Here is a 17,180-nt window from a genome sequence, read left to right as displayed (position 1 = left end):
GACTCATTGAGCTTGTCAATTTGAAGACTGCTGTGTGTAAGAGACATATCAAAAACATAAGACACAGAATGACTGAGAATCATTTGGAAGACTATAAAAAGGTCCTTACTTTTTTCTTTTGCACTTTTGAGAAGACACTCACCTCTTCCTTTGATGTTTCCGAGTCGAGCTGTAGCGTGAGATACATAACGATGTGAGGAGTGTTTAGAATATTCTGCTGGGTACCTTTGTCCTCTTCTCCCCATGGAAGTTTGATTAAATCACTTGTGTTTGACTGTGCCTTTTTCTGTCTCGGTTGAGTTGCTTGCTTTTTCACAGCATATGCATTTTCGAATGTCAGTTTCACCTTTAAAAAATTAAAATTTGTTGATTTTTCAACAAAGGAAAATCAGCTGTGGTTTTCACAAAGAAGGATCTGTACATGCACTTTCACTCAGGTACGCACAGTATGCATAAAAGTCATTCTAGAGTATGGGCTCCTTGATGGCAGGGACTGTGTATTCTATTTATATTTGTATCTCCAGGTCCTAGGACAGTATCTGGCACACATTATTACAAATATTTATTAAGAATATATAATTCTCTGTATATAAGTTCATTAGTTTAAACTTAATCATTTTATTCCAAGTACTGACAACAAATACAAGAAATGCCATGGAAAAACAAAAATTCGTATGATCTGATAGCGTAATAGAGAGTAACATTACATTAAGAATGGTAATAGCACTGTCTCATCTGGGGAAGGTAAAAGGAAGAGATTCAGGATTAAAAGCGACCTCATACAACCAGAATTAGCTCTCCTTTCAAGTGAGGTGATATTCAAATATTCTTCTCTTAGACACTCTTCGTGGTCCTTTAAAATAAAGGCTAAGGACAGTAAAAACTATCAACATGCCAGATCTTGAACCATGACCCTAAGAAGATTATCTATCAGTTTTGTCAAGATAGTTTTAATTTCATGGCCTGATGTCAAACAAGATTGGTAAGAGTCCAGAATGTGGCCATTTTCCAGTTGTTGAAAGGTAGCTTCCACTTCTCAATTAACTTTCCTTGAAAAAGGAGATATGTGACTAGATGCCAGCTGGCCAAAGATAACTTGCTTACTTCAAAGAAGCACCAGTGTGTATCTTGACTAAAAGAAGTTTTCACTAAATATAGTTAATTTTGTGTAGCAAGGACATCATCACAAGCTATATAGGCAAAAAATGTTCCTAATGTTTAAAGTCTTATCAGAATACAGATAAGTAAGACAGGACATTCTAACTGTAACAACCTATAAAATTTTAAATTTAGACATTAAAGTGCAATGACTCCTTTAATTAGATTAAATTTTAAAAGTCAAAAAATAAATTCATGCTTGATCAAGAAGAAAGAAGTCTGGTCAATATAGGATATTAAACCATCACACTGTACACCCTAAACATATATGATTTTTATTTGTCAATCATACCTCAAAAAACGGGGGAAAAAGGAAATGTCAATATTTAAAAGAAGATAAAATTGTTTGTATGCAGTAAGTTGCATTTTGAGAGGAAACATTTAAAAATTATTATCAAGACAATAATAAACAATACCTATTTTTAATAATTTATTAAAAGAGGTACTATTTTCAAGGCCAACTTTAACTATATGATAAATATGAATATATTACTATCACTCCTTTAAAAAATAAGCCTTACATATTTATACATTTTTATCAAAAATGCTAAGAATATTATTTTTAAAAATTCATTCATAATCCCATCAGCCCATCTAACTATTGTTAGTGTTATACTGTAAAATAAATCTATCCTGATGAATAAAAGCTTTCAAATGAAGAAATATCTAGATATACTTTTTTTTGGTTGGCAAAGAGTGACTATTTATGGTTGTATTCAATTTTGCTTTTCTGTGGCTGCCTGGCACTTCAGAGGCACTAAGTTATCTTTGTCTACCTAAAGTGAATTTAGTTAAATAAACATATTTTCTAAAATAAGTTTCTGGGACTTCCCTGGTGGTCCAGCGGTTAAGACTTCATGCTCCCAATGCAGGGGGCCCAGGTTCAATCCCTGGTCAGGGAACTAGATCCCACATGCAGCAACTAAGAGCCTGCATGCTGAAACTAAAAGATCCCGCATATCAACTAAAGATTCCACATGCTGCAACTAAAGATTCCGCATGCTGCAACTAAAGATCCTGCGTGCTGCAACTAAGACCTGGCGTGGCCAGATAAATAAATAAATAAATAATTTTAAAAAATAAGTTTCAGATTGTATTTTATTAACAAGTAGAAAAGAGACATGAAGTCTAAATTCATCAATATATATATATATATATATTCAGAGTTAAGATGAACCAGGTCATGACTACAGAGTAGGAAGGGAGAAGTTCCTCATGAAATTTTTCTGAGGCCAAACAATCATGTTTCTTTACAAAACATTTACTATTCCAAATGGAAAAGATCAACCTTTACTAATTTTTAATGTTTTCTATAAACTTGATGTTGAAAAATGGGCCCTTGGTATTATTAGAACACTGTATCTAAAAAGGCTAATAGAACACTAGTATATTTGGGGGGAAAATATTAAGTAAGCTAAACAAAAACATAAAAAGTTAGAGATCCTATATGAGAACAATCAAGATCTGAGGAAAATTAATATAAGGATAAGGTGAGGAGAGATGAAGAGACACTGTTTCCAAAATAATCTTAGAAATATGTGAAAAAGACTATTTGGTGTGAGGTTTTGACCCAAACAAGCAACGTGGAAGCATTATATGGCCTGAAAGACTATGTTCTGAGGATGGCATCTGTTCTAGTGGGTAATGCTCAATATATGTATACATAAGTAAAAATATAAACATAAGCATAAATATATTAAATCCTTGAACAAGGATCCGATGAAGTAAAAATGGCTTGGAGCTCAGGGGGTTCTTTCATTTGAGAATGAGGATTTAGGAGTGTCCAAAAGAAAATATATGGGAGTCTTTGACGGTGTTCCTTGGGAATGTGAGAAATCTTTCGAATTGGGGGAAATCCCGAGTGCAGACTTTGTACCGGTATAGAGGGGAGCTTTGAAGATTGTCCCCAGCACTGGGCTTTGGGGAGGAACTAGGTATATGAATGGAGTAGAGGGTGAGAAATCTGACTATAGGAAGCAGGAGATGAGCGACATCCTAGGGGACCAGGTGTCACAGAGGCGGGCTGCATCGGCTGGAACGTCTACGAGAGCTGTGTGCCCCAGTGGTCCGAAGAGAAAGAAATATGTGTCCGAAGAGAAAGAAGGGAGGGCATGTTCTCCAGCTGAGATTCTTGTGGGTGGAAAGGTCAAAAGATAGGGTATGACTCACCAAGAATGACAAAAGGAAATGAGTTGGTAGACTTAAAATAAAAATTTACCAATTTTACTTTAGGCAGCAACAGCAACCTAAAATTTAAGACTGGTTTGTTATGCTTGGTGAAGAATGACACACTTGAAAACTAACTTTAATGCTACACTTGGCAAACAACAGAACTTCTTTTCTGTGGGGCAAGAACCTTTTTCCCCAGCATGACAAAAACTCAGACAAATACACAAACCACAGAACCATCCATTAACATTCTTTAAGGAACTATTTTAGCCACCATTCTTCTGATTTAAGTAAAGTTGGCTCCATAACGCAAAGATAACTACACTTTAACAAGACATTCTGAAAAGCTTACATGTTAAGTAGCTATAAATGTCAGGAAATCTGATTGTCTTGATAAAATGATAAATGGGTAAGACAGATAAGCAAATTAAGAGTTTAGTGCCATTTTTAAAAAGGGGTTGATATATGTAAATATTAAGGATATTATGCGTTTTATAGGAAAAAACTTTTATTAAGCATCTGATATAAGATAGTTTATAGCTTCTTATAAAAAAAGGTTTTTATAAGAGTTCATATGAAGTTTCTTACAAAGAGGGTTTTTCTGTTGGGTTTATATGAGGCTTCTTATAAAAAGGGTTTTCTGTTGTTCCTCTATGGACATTAACTGGTGACAAGTTTCATCATCTCCTGTCTCCCTCAAAAGGTTTTCTTATTTGTGCAATTTGCCCATCCTTTCTTTCCTCAGCAGCCCCCCTGGCCCCTCAGTTCAGGAGATGATGTCTTACCTCAGGTCTAAGGATATGCTCTCTATAACTCACCACTTCCAAAACCTTGTTGCTTTAATTATATCCTCTCTCTACTCCCACCTCCAACCCACCCCACGTGACAAGCAATGTCTCTTCAGCCTCCGCCAAACCAACCAACCGACCCTTTTTCCCCATTAGCTACCATGCCATCCTCTTCACACATGGGACCTGGGGAGGCTGTCAGAATCTGAAGCAGCTCCAGAGCCAGACCACACTCTCACTTCTGCCCCACGGTCTGCACTCTCTCTCACAACATCTTCATTGCTCTCCATGTGTCTGATCTTTTCTCCTTTGTCTGGCAGATGCTCTGAATATTCTTTAGTCAAAACTCTGAAGGAATTGAGTCTACATGGCTCAGCAAATTCTCTCTCCTCAATCCTCCTCTTTCGGGTGATCTCACAAGATTACTCAAGACAAAACTTGGAAGGCACCTTGGACTCCACTCTCTCCTGCAGGAAGTACTGTCCTCTTTACTTTCCACATACTTTAAATCTAATCTACTCCTTTTTCTCCATATCCACAGCCAAGGCCTTTGCTCAGGCCTTCACCCCTTCTCTTCTGAACTACTGGAAAGCTGACCACCTGGTTTCCCAACCTCCAGTCCCATCCAGAGGGATATATTCCTAAATGCAAATCTGATTACATCAGTCTTCTTTTTTAAAACATTGACATAGCTGGTTACTTCTGGGTTCTGAGAATAAAAAAAACACTTACAAATACTTTTTAAAAATTTGCCTATTTCCTAATCTTTCCACAACATATATGAGCACCACTTTTTGTGGAACAAAGAAATAATAAAAGTTAAAACATTCTACTCAAGTGTCATCTCCTTTAAGAAGCCCTTTCTCCTCTCTCCTAGGCCTAAGAAGTACTTGAAAGATGAGAGTCTAAGATGAATGTTCTGCAGGCCGATCTCCCAGAAAAGGAGTTGGTTTCCTCCAAAGTTCCAGGAAACCCGGTGATGGCCCAGGGCTTAATGCAATCAATCCCGGTCAACTGCAATGTTTGGACCCAAGTTTCCTGATCAAGCCAGGGGAGGGGATGGTATAACTGCATCATTGTGTGCTTGTGGAATAAATGAGTGAACAGAGCTGTGACAACAGGTCAAGGTCACAAAAGTCAGTAATTAGAAAAGTACTTGCACCTTTGTTCTTGTCATTTTGAATTTTTAAAACATTTTTTTTAAACCCACAACTTTTTATTCAAAAAATGTTAAACCTACGGAAAGTTGCAACAAGTGTATGATTATGCATATATTTCTCACGCAGTTTTAGCAGTTTTTAACATTTTGCCACATTTGCTTCCTCCCGCTCTTCTCGCTTGTGTGACTCCCCTCTCTTTCCATCCTCACCCTCTATTTAAAAAAAATGTTTGCCTGAACTACCTGAGAATTATTTGCAGCTATTTTAATGCTTCATTGCTAAGTACTTTAGTCCATGTCTCCTAAGGATACAAAACTAAATACAATTATGACACTTAAGAATTTTAATATTAAACACAATACTATTCTCTAGTAAAGGTTGTATTCAAATTTCCCCAAATATCTCAATACAGCTGTTCCTAACTGCACTACAGGATCAATAAAGGATTAGTCACTGCATCTGGTTGTATGTTAGTTCAGCCTGTCTTAGTCTAAAACAGTTGTCCAGCCTTTTTTTTCTTTCATGACATTAACATTTTTGAAGAATCTAAGATAATTGTTTTGAAGAATCTTAAAACCTGGTTTTAAAAGAAATGATTTGGGTTCTTTGTGCCTCATGGGGTATATAGGCTTTGCCTCTGGATTTCATCCTGGTGTTCTGAAACTATTTATAACAGAACTTATTTAAAATTCAAACTCAGAACTGTAGAGTTGGAATGGGACTCAGAGATTTATTCTCTCAAATCCCCTCTGATTATAAATGAGGAAACTGAAACCCAGAAGAGTTTGGAAACTTGCTCAGAGCGAGGTTTAAAATAGATATCTGCCCTCCTTCTCAGTGACCTTTCTACCACATTATACTCTCCTCCAGGGTATCTTCTATTGGATGACAAGAAGGCTTTCAGGCTATTTTTATAGTCTAAGTTTAAAATGTTACTGTTGGCTATTTCCAAATTTAAATGTTAAGTCTGCTAAGGTTTTCTTTATAAGTCAGCATTCCTCTCCCCTTATTGCTTGCATAACGGTTTCAAATGCCATAGATACAAACTAGGTAGAACAGCTTTTTCTGAGACAAATCCACTGCAGTTAGTTCTGGCCCAACAAGAACAAGGGGATGCAGACACAAAGATCCACCCAGGTTGTGTGTGAAATGGGAGGATCAGGCTCTGGGGTCAGTTTCAGTTCTAGCTCTGAGTTATTAATTCTGCACCCTTGGACAAATCATTAACTCTCTCTCAGATGTTTTTTTTCTCATGTATAAAATAGGAATACAAATTATCAGATTCTTACAGATTGTTATGGGGAACAAATGAAATTATCAAAGGGAATGCTATTAGCAAAGCACTGACACACTTGCTGGCACATACAAACACTAGTTCCCTTCCCAATTCTCAAGTTGTATATAGTCAAAATCCCCTTGAAATTGCAGTACGAAGGCAAGGCCGTGCTGGAGTACAACATACTCTCTCAATAGGCTAATTCCAACTCACAACAGTTTTTCTTCCATCTTTAAAACAAATTGCCGTTTCCTCATTTTGGCACAAGATGTAAGAATTGGCACTTAAGAGCCATGTTGTTAAAAATATATATATACATATATATATATAAAATAAATATAAATATATATACAAATACATATATTTATGTGTGTGTGTGTGTGTGTGTGTGTGTGTATGTTTAAGCACAGAACCACATTTAATGCAGTTGTAAAGGCAAACCAGGCAGACAGCAGATACACTGCTATTTCATGCTTAATGAGGACATGGAAATGGTGGGTGAAATTGGTCCAAAAATATTTAAATCATTATTTCTTTTTCTTCTTTTTCTGCCAAGTGTGCATAGCTGAATTTGCAAATGTTAATTAAATATAAGTATAATGTGACTCCACTGGAAACATAATTCTTTTTTTGAAGACAGAACAGATGTGGTTGAACTTTGGTAGTACTGACAGGACACCTGCCACTGACATAGGCAAGAAAGGAGGAGCCCTCACTCAGGGCTGATACGCAGCCAGTTTACTTGGGTGACACTGTTTCAGTCATTAAAATACTGTGATTCTTCATTATTGACTGGCAAGTAGCTGCTGTCTGGACCCCTTAAGGTGCCCTAGTACCTTGGCCCGCCCCTATTCCTCCCCTCATCTAGCAACTAAAGGGGATACTAGCACACCCTACTGAAGCACTATGTCCGCCTGATTGTTATTATTTCAAACAGCACCCAACCTCCATCTCCATCTCTCTATCCACTCCTAGACATTGCTAGTCACTGGCTACCATACTCATTCTAGCATTTTCATTTTGCATTTCCGAAGATAGCTAAATTTACAGAGCATCTGTGTGTGTGTGTGTGTGTGTGTTAAGAGAAGGAAGTGAACATAACAGGAGTCTTTTTTCTTAGAAAACAAGAAATTTCATAATGGGTCCTATTATTTCAGAATCTCAAATCAGATGCAGATATGATTCTGATTTATCAGGCATTCTGTTCTTCATCGTGATCAATCTGAAGATTGCTTCATCCTCTCACTGCCTGATGGAGTCTCTAACCTGTGTAAAACATATCACCCTCCCTACCCCTCGAAAGAGAGAAAGCCAATTCCTGATGATAACAAGAGCAGAACATTCTTAAACAGGAGGTATAGCATTTTAAAAATACATCTAATTGTGGATGGATCTAGAGACTGTCATACAGAGTGAAGTAAGTCAGAAAGAGAAAAACAAATACCGTATATTAACGCATGTATGTGGAACCTAGAAAAATGGTACAGATGAACCAGTTTGCAGGGCAGAAGTTGAGACACAGATGTAGAGAATAAACGTATGGACACCGAGCGGGGAAAGCAGCAGGGGGTGGTGCTGGTGGTGTGATGAATTGGGAGATTGGGATTGACATGTATACACTGATGTGTATAAAACTGATGACTAATAAGAACCTGCTGTATAAAAAAATAAATTAAATTAAATTAAAAAAACAAAACTAAAAAAGAAAAAATACATCTAATGACATAAAAATGTCATCTGTAATACAATATGTCAATGCTTAGAGAATCAAAATAACTTATTATGAAAGAGATTTATTTTTACCTACAAGGAATGAAAAATAATTCATTAAGTAGCTAACTAAAAGCTCAGGAGTAAGGCTAAACTAGATAACAAAAAAGAAAAAAAAAGATCAAGAAAATAGTATAGCTTTTAAAATAAACAAAACCACAATAAAAAACTTTATAGCAATTATGATTTTACTAAGTCAGAAAATAGAAAATTCCATGACTATTTTAAATGGCTTTTCTAGGAATTGGATTTTCATCAGTAGGTATGGTACTTAAAATGGCAAGTTGGTCATTATGTATGTTTTTATTATTGTTCTTGTAGATATTTCTCTCTCTTTTTGGAACAATCTCTAAGAGCTAAAATTTTAAAAATATCCTAGCATGTAAGTATAACTCACCCATTATACATGACTATTTTCAGAATTTCATAAAAAGAAGATAGCACAAACACTTATTTCATGTAATTCATCATAAAGCACAGAAAAAGAATGTCCACACCTGCATAGGTCCAGGAATGCAAGACAGAACTCTCTCTATGTTCTCAGAGGTCACATCTACATCATTCACGGCAACAAGGACATCACCTGAAAACAGAATCACAATAAAAGACAGTTGTGTGAGTATCCAAAACTGAAAAAGATCTAGAATTGGAACATTAAAAAGCATCTATTCTGATCTTCAAAGTACAATGGAAAATGTGGTACAGACATTCAGGGACTTGTTCAAGGTTATAAAGCTCATTAGTGGCAGGCAGAACTAATCTCCCACCCCACTCTTTCTTAAACTATAACGCAGCCCAACATTGCACCATAACTTAATACAACCTATGAATATTTAAAGAGATGAATATTCTCATTTTTGATACAATTGGGAGAATTACATAAACCCAAGGGACAAATGGAAAATCTGTAGCCAAATATTGCACTTAACAAAATTGAATCTAACCACTTAGACTCACAGTAAAAAAAATTCAGCTGAAATTTTAATTAAATCCATGTGGTATATCATAACTCAATATGCTGCGCATTCACTGTTATTACTGATATGTGCCTACACATGTCTTTGTTTCAAAAGCCCCCAACCTCAATAAAACCTAGAGCATGTTTTGGTAAAAAATCTTCTTTTCCATGGCTTTTCTTTAAATGTGTATATTATCAAATCAGGTGGCTTTAATAAAGATCAGTGTTAAAATGGAAATTTACTTTCACAACATAAAGGTAATATCTAAACACCAGTGAGTATATTAATAGAAATACACATACCAAGGTTATTTTTTTCTCCTCATTCCCATCATTAGGAAATTGATTAAATAATTCATACTCATCCATTCATTAGTTTATCCAACAAATACTTATTGAGCATCTGCTGTATGCCAGGCACTGTTCTAGGCACTGCAGATAGAGAATAGAACAAAACAGACAAAAACCTCTACTCACATGGAGCTTAATACTCTTTGGGGAAGACAGATAATAAATATATATTGATATATATAGACAAAATAGTGTTGGTAGACAATTCTCCATTGGTCTCTCATATTTTTGTATATCTTAAAAGCCAAGGCACTGAAAGTCTGTGTTCTGGATTATCTTTTCAAGATTGTCTGTATAGCGAATAGCTTTGGATGAGATAGTATCTCCCTCCAGAGCAAATGTACAGTATAATAACAATAAAAAAATACTGTATAAGATATATTAACAACATCTTATTGTTAATAATTGTTCTTTATAAAAGATTTATGTTCCCTAAGCTCCAAGTTCCTGTCCTTTAATGCAACCCACTATGTGTGTAGGGGTCACCTGGCCCTTTTCATGATGCCCTGTGGGAATGAGGGTTGGGGAACAGGTGAAACTGCCATTACTTTAGCTACTGCTATTCCTCACACCCCCCCATCCCTTCATTCCTTGCTCTCCCTGATATCTATCATATGGGAAAGAGGTTAAGCGCAGAGTGAGCATGAGTTTCTTAGGCCAGCCCTCTGAAAGCCTGCAATGACCTACACTAGGTTCAAATGCTCAAGAGATGCTATTCAGTTGAGAGTTCCTCAGGTTTGGGCACCAAGCCTTATATGATGGTCCGCTGTTGCAGCACTTTGAGCAACCTGGCAACTTTTCTTAAAAGAATTTTGAAATGTATAGAAATATCGAATCACTACGTTGTGTAACAGGAACTAACATAGGGTGGTAGGTCAATTATACTTCCAAAATAAACAAACAAACTCACAGAAAAGAAATTGGATTTGTGGTTACCAGAGGTGGGGGAGGAGAGAAGAGGGGAATTGGATGAAGGTGGTCAAAAGGTACAAACTTCCAGTTATAAGATAAATAAGTACTAGGAATGTAATGTACAACATGATCAATATAATTAACACTGTTGTCTGTTATATAACAAAGGTGTTAAGAGAGTAAATCTTGAGTTCTCATCACAAGGAAAAATTTTTTTTCTATTTCTCTAATTTTGTATCTATATGAGATGATGGTGGTTCACTAAACTTACTGTGGTCATCATTTCATGATGTATGTAAGTCAAATCGTTATGCTGTACGCCTTAAACTCAGTGCTGTATGTCAATTATATCTCAATCAAACTGGAAGAAAAGAGTAAGAACTTGCAAACTAAAATAAGCTTCCAACTTCAATTCAACTTGGAAAAATGAAAAAGCAACATACTCCCCTAATTATTTTTAAATAAGAGATTAAACAAGTGTACTATATCAAATTATTTATAGCTATCGTGATTTTAAAAAGGAAGGAAGGGGACTTCCCTGGTGGCACAGTGGTTAAGACTCCGCGCTCCCAATGCAGGGGGCCGGGGTTCAATCCCTGGTCAGGGAACAAGATCCCACATGCATGCTGCAACTAAGAGTTCATATGCCACAACTAAGGAGCCCACCTGCTGCAACTAAGACCTGGTGCAACCAAATAAATAGATAAATAAATAAATAAACATTTTAAAAAAGGAGGGAGGGAGAGAGAAAGAGAGAGAGAGATTGGGAGGGAGGGAGGTGAACACAATATAGAAGTACTGATGTATTGATAAAACAAAACCCCTTCTGGACCGTACCAACCATGAGTTCTACTGTCTATAGATTATTCTATCCTCAGGACACCTAAATAGTGAAAAGAGTTAAACCTTTCTCCTTTAAACTAAAACTCCATTGGATAATGTCCCAAATGACTCTTTTTTCCCCCTCCAAACCCTAATGAATATAGTTCTGTAGCTGAGTGTTATAGGAAGTATCATCTAAAAGCATCATGTCCAACAAACCTCTAAAAATAGGAGACATGTATCATCACAAAAGATATGAAAATAAATTTTAGAACAAGTGTAGTATATACACAATATTTTTAAACGTTTAGTAGAAAATTGTCTCTTTCTATAAAAGAAATGGTACATCCACTTCTCATTTTCCAGATACTTGCTTTCCTCACATTTTTCTGAGCACCTCTGTGAGGTGACTGAAAGGCTGAAAGGAAATGAACTGCATGAATTGATTTGAATCGTTAAATAAGAAATAGTCTGAGAATTATTGATGGGTAGAAGTAAGAGGGAAAATTTATCAAGTTTATCAAGAGATTTCGTTCAAGAATCAAATAAAACATAAAGGGGGAGATCAGTTTATCAAAATGCTTAAGTAAATCCCTTTGGGTGATTGATTGGGCTTTTTCTTTGTTTTGTTTAATTACATTTTCTAAATGGTCTACCATAAGCATATATTATTACTACTGCAAAGAGAAAAAAATTAAAACTCACACACACTGTGGTAGGCAGAATAACTGTCCTCCAAAAATGTCCACATCCTAATCTCTGAAATCTGTGAATATGTTACTTTACATAGCTAAAGAGATTTTTCAGATGTAATTAAGTTAAGGATCTTGAGATTGGGAGATTATCCAAATGAGCCCAATGTAATCACAGGGTCTTTATAGGAAGGAGGCAGGAAAACCACAGTCAGAGAGAGACATGAAGATACTATGCTGCTGGCTTTGAAGATGAAGGGACCACAAGGCAACGAATGCAGGTGGCCTCCAGCAGCTGGCCAAGGAAAGGGGTTCTCCCCTGCGGCCTCCAGAAGGAATGCAGCCTTGTGAATACATTGATTTTAGTGCAGGAAGATGGTTTTAGACTTCTGACCTCCAGAACTGCAAGATGATATATTTGTGCTGCTTTAAATCACTAAGTTTGTGGTACTTTGTCATAGCAGCAATACAAAATTAATATACCCGCTTAACAGAACAAAGCAACTTTGGCTAAGCACCAAGTGAGAGCCAGGGACCATGAATGCTAAAGAATAGAAGGATATACAAGGTACACTTGGCAGTAACTGGAAAAAGAATAAATCAGTCTTGTTAGAAGCTGGTATTTACATACAAGAGGACTGGGAAATAGGTGTGAGACAGTGGGGTGGGATCAGATGGTGCATTTAAATGGATCATTTAGGGACTTCCCTGGTGGCGCAGTGGTTAAGAATCTGCCTGCCAATGCAGGGGACACATGTTTGAGCCCTGGTCCGAGAAGATCCTACATGCCACGGAGCAACTAAGTTCGTGTGCCACAACTACTGAGCCTGAGCTCTAGAGCCCACGAGCCACAACTACTGAAGCCTGTATGCCACAACTACTGAAGCCCGTGTGCCTAGAGCCTGTGCTCCACAACAAGAGAAGCCACTGCAATGAGAAGCCTGCGCGCCACAACGAACAGTAGGCCCCGCTCACGGCAACTAGGGAAAGTCCCCGCACAGCAACTAGAGAAAGCCCGCACACAGCAACGAAGAACCAACACAGCCAAAAATAAATAAACAAATGTACATAAATAAATAACTAGATCATTTAAATTAAGCTGAATTTGACTTCAGAGGGGAAAGCATCTGGTTTTTGAAACATAGTTACATACTGCCATTTTATACATTCAAGTTAATGCATTTACTGACAAATTCTTAAGTTTTGAGAGAATAAAAATTATTGTATTTTTTTAACTTCAATATCAATCCCTCAACTATACCATGTAAGCAATAAACCAGAGAAAATTAAGGTCCCTCCCAACCTACCATTTTAGAATTCCTTGAATAAGTGTAGCTCATCTACTGTAACTACCATTCAGAATATTAAGTAAAACATCACATTCTCTGAAGATGATGGATAAGAAACTAGTGCCAGGTTTTTATTTCTCATTAAAATAGAAAATAATATTGCAGAAATGTTGTAAAAATTATTGATAACTATAAATTATTAATGGAACTATAGCCATGATTGTTTCTGCAAATTATTTTTAGTCTTTACCTTTGTTCACACAAATGAGGCATCAAGGATTTTTTTCCTTTTAAACTTCTCAAGTAATAAGAATTTTTATGCCGGTATACAGTTTTTAGAATTACAATTTTAATAGTCAAATAACATACAAATTTTATTAAATTATAATTTAAATAACCAGATCCTTGGTTTGACATTTTCATGCTTTTTATTATTACTAAAAAATGCTCAAATAAATGCTTTCGTGCACATAGCTTTTCCTGTTTTTACATCTAGCGTCAGCAAACTTTTTCTGTAAAGGGTCAGATCAGTAAATATTTTAGGCTCTGCAGGCCATATGGCCTTTGTCGCAACTCCTCAACTCTGACATTGTAGCTTGAAAGCAGCAATAAACAAATGAATGTGGCTGTGTTCCAGTAACATGTTATTTATGAACACTGATATCTGAATTTCATATAATTTTCATATGTCATAAAATATCACTCTTTTGATTTTTTTTAAAAACTATTGAAAAAGGTTAAAACCATTCTTGGTTGCTGACTGTACAAAAATGGGTGGTGGGCCTGATTTGATCTGCTGGCTGCGGTTTGCAGATATGTCTTAGATTACTTCTTTAGGACAAATGTCTCAGAATGAATTAACTGGGTTAAACAGTACATTGTGGTAGTTTAACACTTATTTCCCAATTACATTTTGAAAGGATTAAATCATTTCTTTTCATTTTCATTTCAAAGAGAAATCTTTTGGCACTTTCTCCACCCATTCAAGTGAGCAACCTGGCAAGTGAAAGAGCTCTGTGAGTGTAATTCACAACCCATGGGTCTCAGATTTATCACTGACTGGCTGTCTGCTCTCGGGTAAGTCATGTGATTCCTTTGGTGCTCATCTGTAGGGGGAAGTAACAACCAGACGCTCTCAACAAAGGCCTAAAAACTCTAAAATTCTGTCTTTCCAGTGAACACACTGCTTCAGTGTCTTTCCTTTACTAGTGGTTCAAGTACCATGGGGAAAAGTATGGAGAAAAAATGACGTGCGAGAGGAGAGACAAACAAGTAGAGTTATTTTCATTAAGAATATCAAAATGTTATACCTATTACAGGAGAAAATAAAAATGTATACCAAGTAATAGTCTGCAAAATATTAGAGAATAAAACCATACGTTATGTGTTCATAAAAATCAAATCTGTCTTTTCAAAAGAGCACTTCAGATATTTTAATTGGAAATAACCAAAATGTCCATCAACAGTGGAATGGAAAAATAAATAGTATGTATTCATACAACGAAATACTACATAGTGAGAACATGGATATTTCTCATAGATTATAAACTAAAGAAAATATAATAGAAACAAGAGAATACACACAATATACTTTCATATACACGAAGTTCAAGAAGAGGCAAAATCAACTCTGTTGATAGAAAAGTTCTGACTTTTAAAAGATTACCTTTGGGAGGGGGTACTGACTAGGAGGATGTACCATGGAGCCTTCTGGGTACCAAAAACATTCTATATCTTGACCTGGGTGGTAGTTACACAGGGACATACATATGTCAAAATTTACTGAGTATACATTTAAGATTTGTGCATATTATGGGTCATACCTCAATTAAAATGATTGTTAAAAGTAAATCCAAAAATACTTCCAAAATTTTTTAAAATTTAAAAGAGAAACTTAGCACAAATATTATACAAAACAAATCTATTTAGTGATCACAGGTGAGAACATTAGAAGTTGACACAAAAAGAGCTTGAAATAAAAACTTTGTTTATTCTTCATCAGAAAAAGTTTCCAGGGGTATGTGTGTCTAGAATATTAATGTGGGGACTTTCCTGGTGGTCCAGTGGGTACAACTCCATGCTCCCAATGCAGGGGGGGGGTCTGAAATCGATCCCTGGTTGGGGAACTAGATGTCGCATGCATGCCGCAACTAAGAGTTTGCATGCCACAACAAAGACCCAGCACAGCCAAAATAAATAATTAATTTTAAAAAAAGAATATCAATGTGTAATTTCTCTAACCCAAGCCTTCCCAATCCTTAAAAAAACATCTAGTTTAAAATGACCAAAAAATGGGTAATCTTGAAGACAAAAATAAATCACTGAGATGATATGCAGTTTCTAGGATGTAGATAAAAGGGGAACTTCTATTTGTTCTGAACTGAGTCAGTGGCTGGCTACAGATAGTCCAGGAGCTATCAACTGTCAAACTTTAACAGAAACACAAAAATAGAAATATAAAAAATAAACATGCAAGCCCTTGGCAGCAGGAACAGCAAAAATGGCACCAAAAAAGGTAGCAAGACCCCCAAGAATCCAGCAAAGAAGAATGAGAATAGAACAGAGTTCTGCTGTCGTAAATGGAAAGAAGAGTCACCCATCTCACTGTGCTGGTCAAGGGACTTCAGTCAACAGTGGGTCACCCTCCAGCCAGACAACAGCAGAAGTCACCCCAGCAAACTGCACTGACCAGGACAAAGCGTTCATGATCTTCCTGCCTGTGGGGTGACTGCAGTGTGAAATGTCACTATGAAAGAAGCAAGTGAGAAATTACCACCACAGAAGCACCTTGTGCGATTAGCAAACCCACCATGACATTAAAATCGTCCATTCTTGCAAATGGGTATGAACACATACCCAACTTGGAATAGGATTTCTGATCTTGATAAACAAGAGCATCTGCTCGATGAAGTATTCAAGGAGGAAGTCTCTTTCCTAACAGCGATTTATATCTCTGCTCTAAGGGGCATAAGGTAATATTCATTATTTATAAGCTTAACACCTGTGACTGCTCAGAGAATTTTTAAAAAATTAATGCTGAAAAAAAAATCATCCATTCTTTAGTCCCAAAATTATAAAATTAAAAAATATGGAACATAATCATAAAATTAAAAACTTAGAAAAGTAGAAATAATAATTATCCATAATGCCCCCACCCTAATCCAACACTATTAGCATTTTGCTGTATTGATATTAACTTCTAATTGTTTTCCCTGCATGTATTCTTTTTATATGGTTTATTCATTCATTCAGTAAATGTTTTTGAGGGCTTATTATGAGCCAACCATTTTGCCTCGCATCAAAGATGAAATAATCATTTTATTCTGACAAATTTCCTTTTCTACTTATTAGTAAATCATAATCTTTTCTATTACAAAATTGAACTCATGAGCCTCATTTTTCTAACTTTTTATTGCTATTTAATACACATGCAGGAAAGTGCATAAATTGTAGTACAATGCAATGAATTATCACAAAGTGAACGCATCCATGTTACCTCACTCAGGTTAAAAGGTAGACTACTAGCATCTTGTGTATCTTTAAATTATTTTAACGATAAACAGTAGGACCACCCTGGTAGTTTTCCTCTCTCTGGTTCATTCTCTTTCCTCCCATACAGATGGTGCAAAGATCATGGCCAGAGGTAACTGCCATTCCTAGAAGGTTCAGCAGACTGGAGTATCAGGGGAAAGGAAATATGGAATAGGAGGCTCATTGGTCATAACCACCACTCTGTTAGGTTTCAAGAGAAAAGGGTAAAAAGAATTTTAGAGATCTGTCTATAACTCGGTCCAAATAGGCATTCCAAGCAGAAGCCCCAGGTGAGTATAAAGAG

The 17,180-nt window shown here is 36.2% G+C and overlaps 1 protein-coding gene across 3 annotated transcripts in view; it reads right to left on the bottom strand.

Annotated features, from left to right (window-relative positions):
- INTU (inturned planar cell polarity protein) overlaps nt 1-17,180 on the bottom strand; it is an 82,825-nt gene that overhangs the window by 39,610 nt on the left and 26,035 nt on the right. For all 3 annotated transcript variants that reach the window (XM_060105778.1, XM_060105757.1, XM_060105768.1), the window contains exons 3-4: nt 8,819-8,904; nt 143-346 (exon numbers count right to left, since the gene is read on the bottom strand). In XM_060105778.1, coding sequence (XP_059961761.1) covers nt 143-346; nt 8,819-8,904 — 290 coding nt within the window. The remainder of the gene's footprint in view (nt 1-142; nt 347-8,818; nt 8,905-17,180) is intronic.

The sequence above is a fragment of the Mesoplodon densirostris genome, chromosome 1 (assembly GCF_025265405.1).
Source record: "Mesoplodon densirostris isolate mMesDen1 chromosome 1, mMesDen1 primary haplotype, whole genome shotgun sequence".
NCBI classification, from domain to species: Eukaryota; Metazoa; Chordata; class Mammalia; order Artiodactyla; family Ziphiidae; genus Mesoplodon; species Mesoplodon densirostris.
The sequence above is the reverse complement of the archived record's forward strand: the minus strand, read 5'-3'. Positions and strand labels throughout refer to the sequence as shown.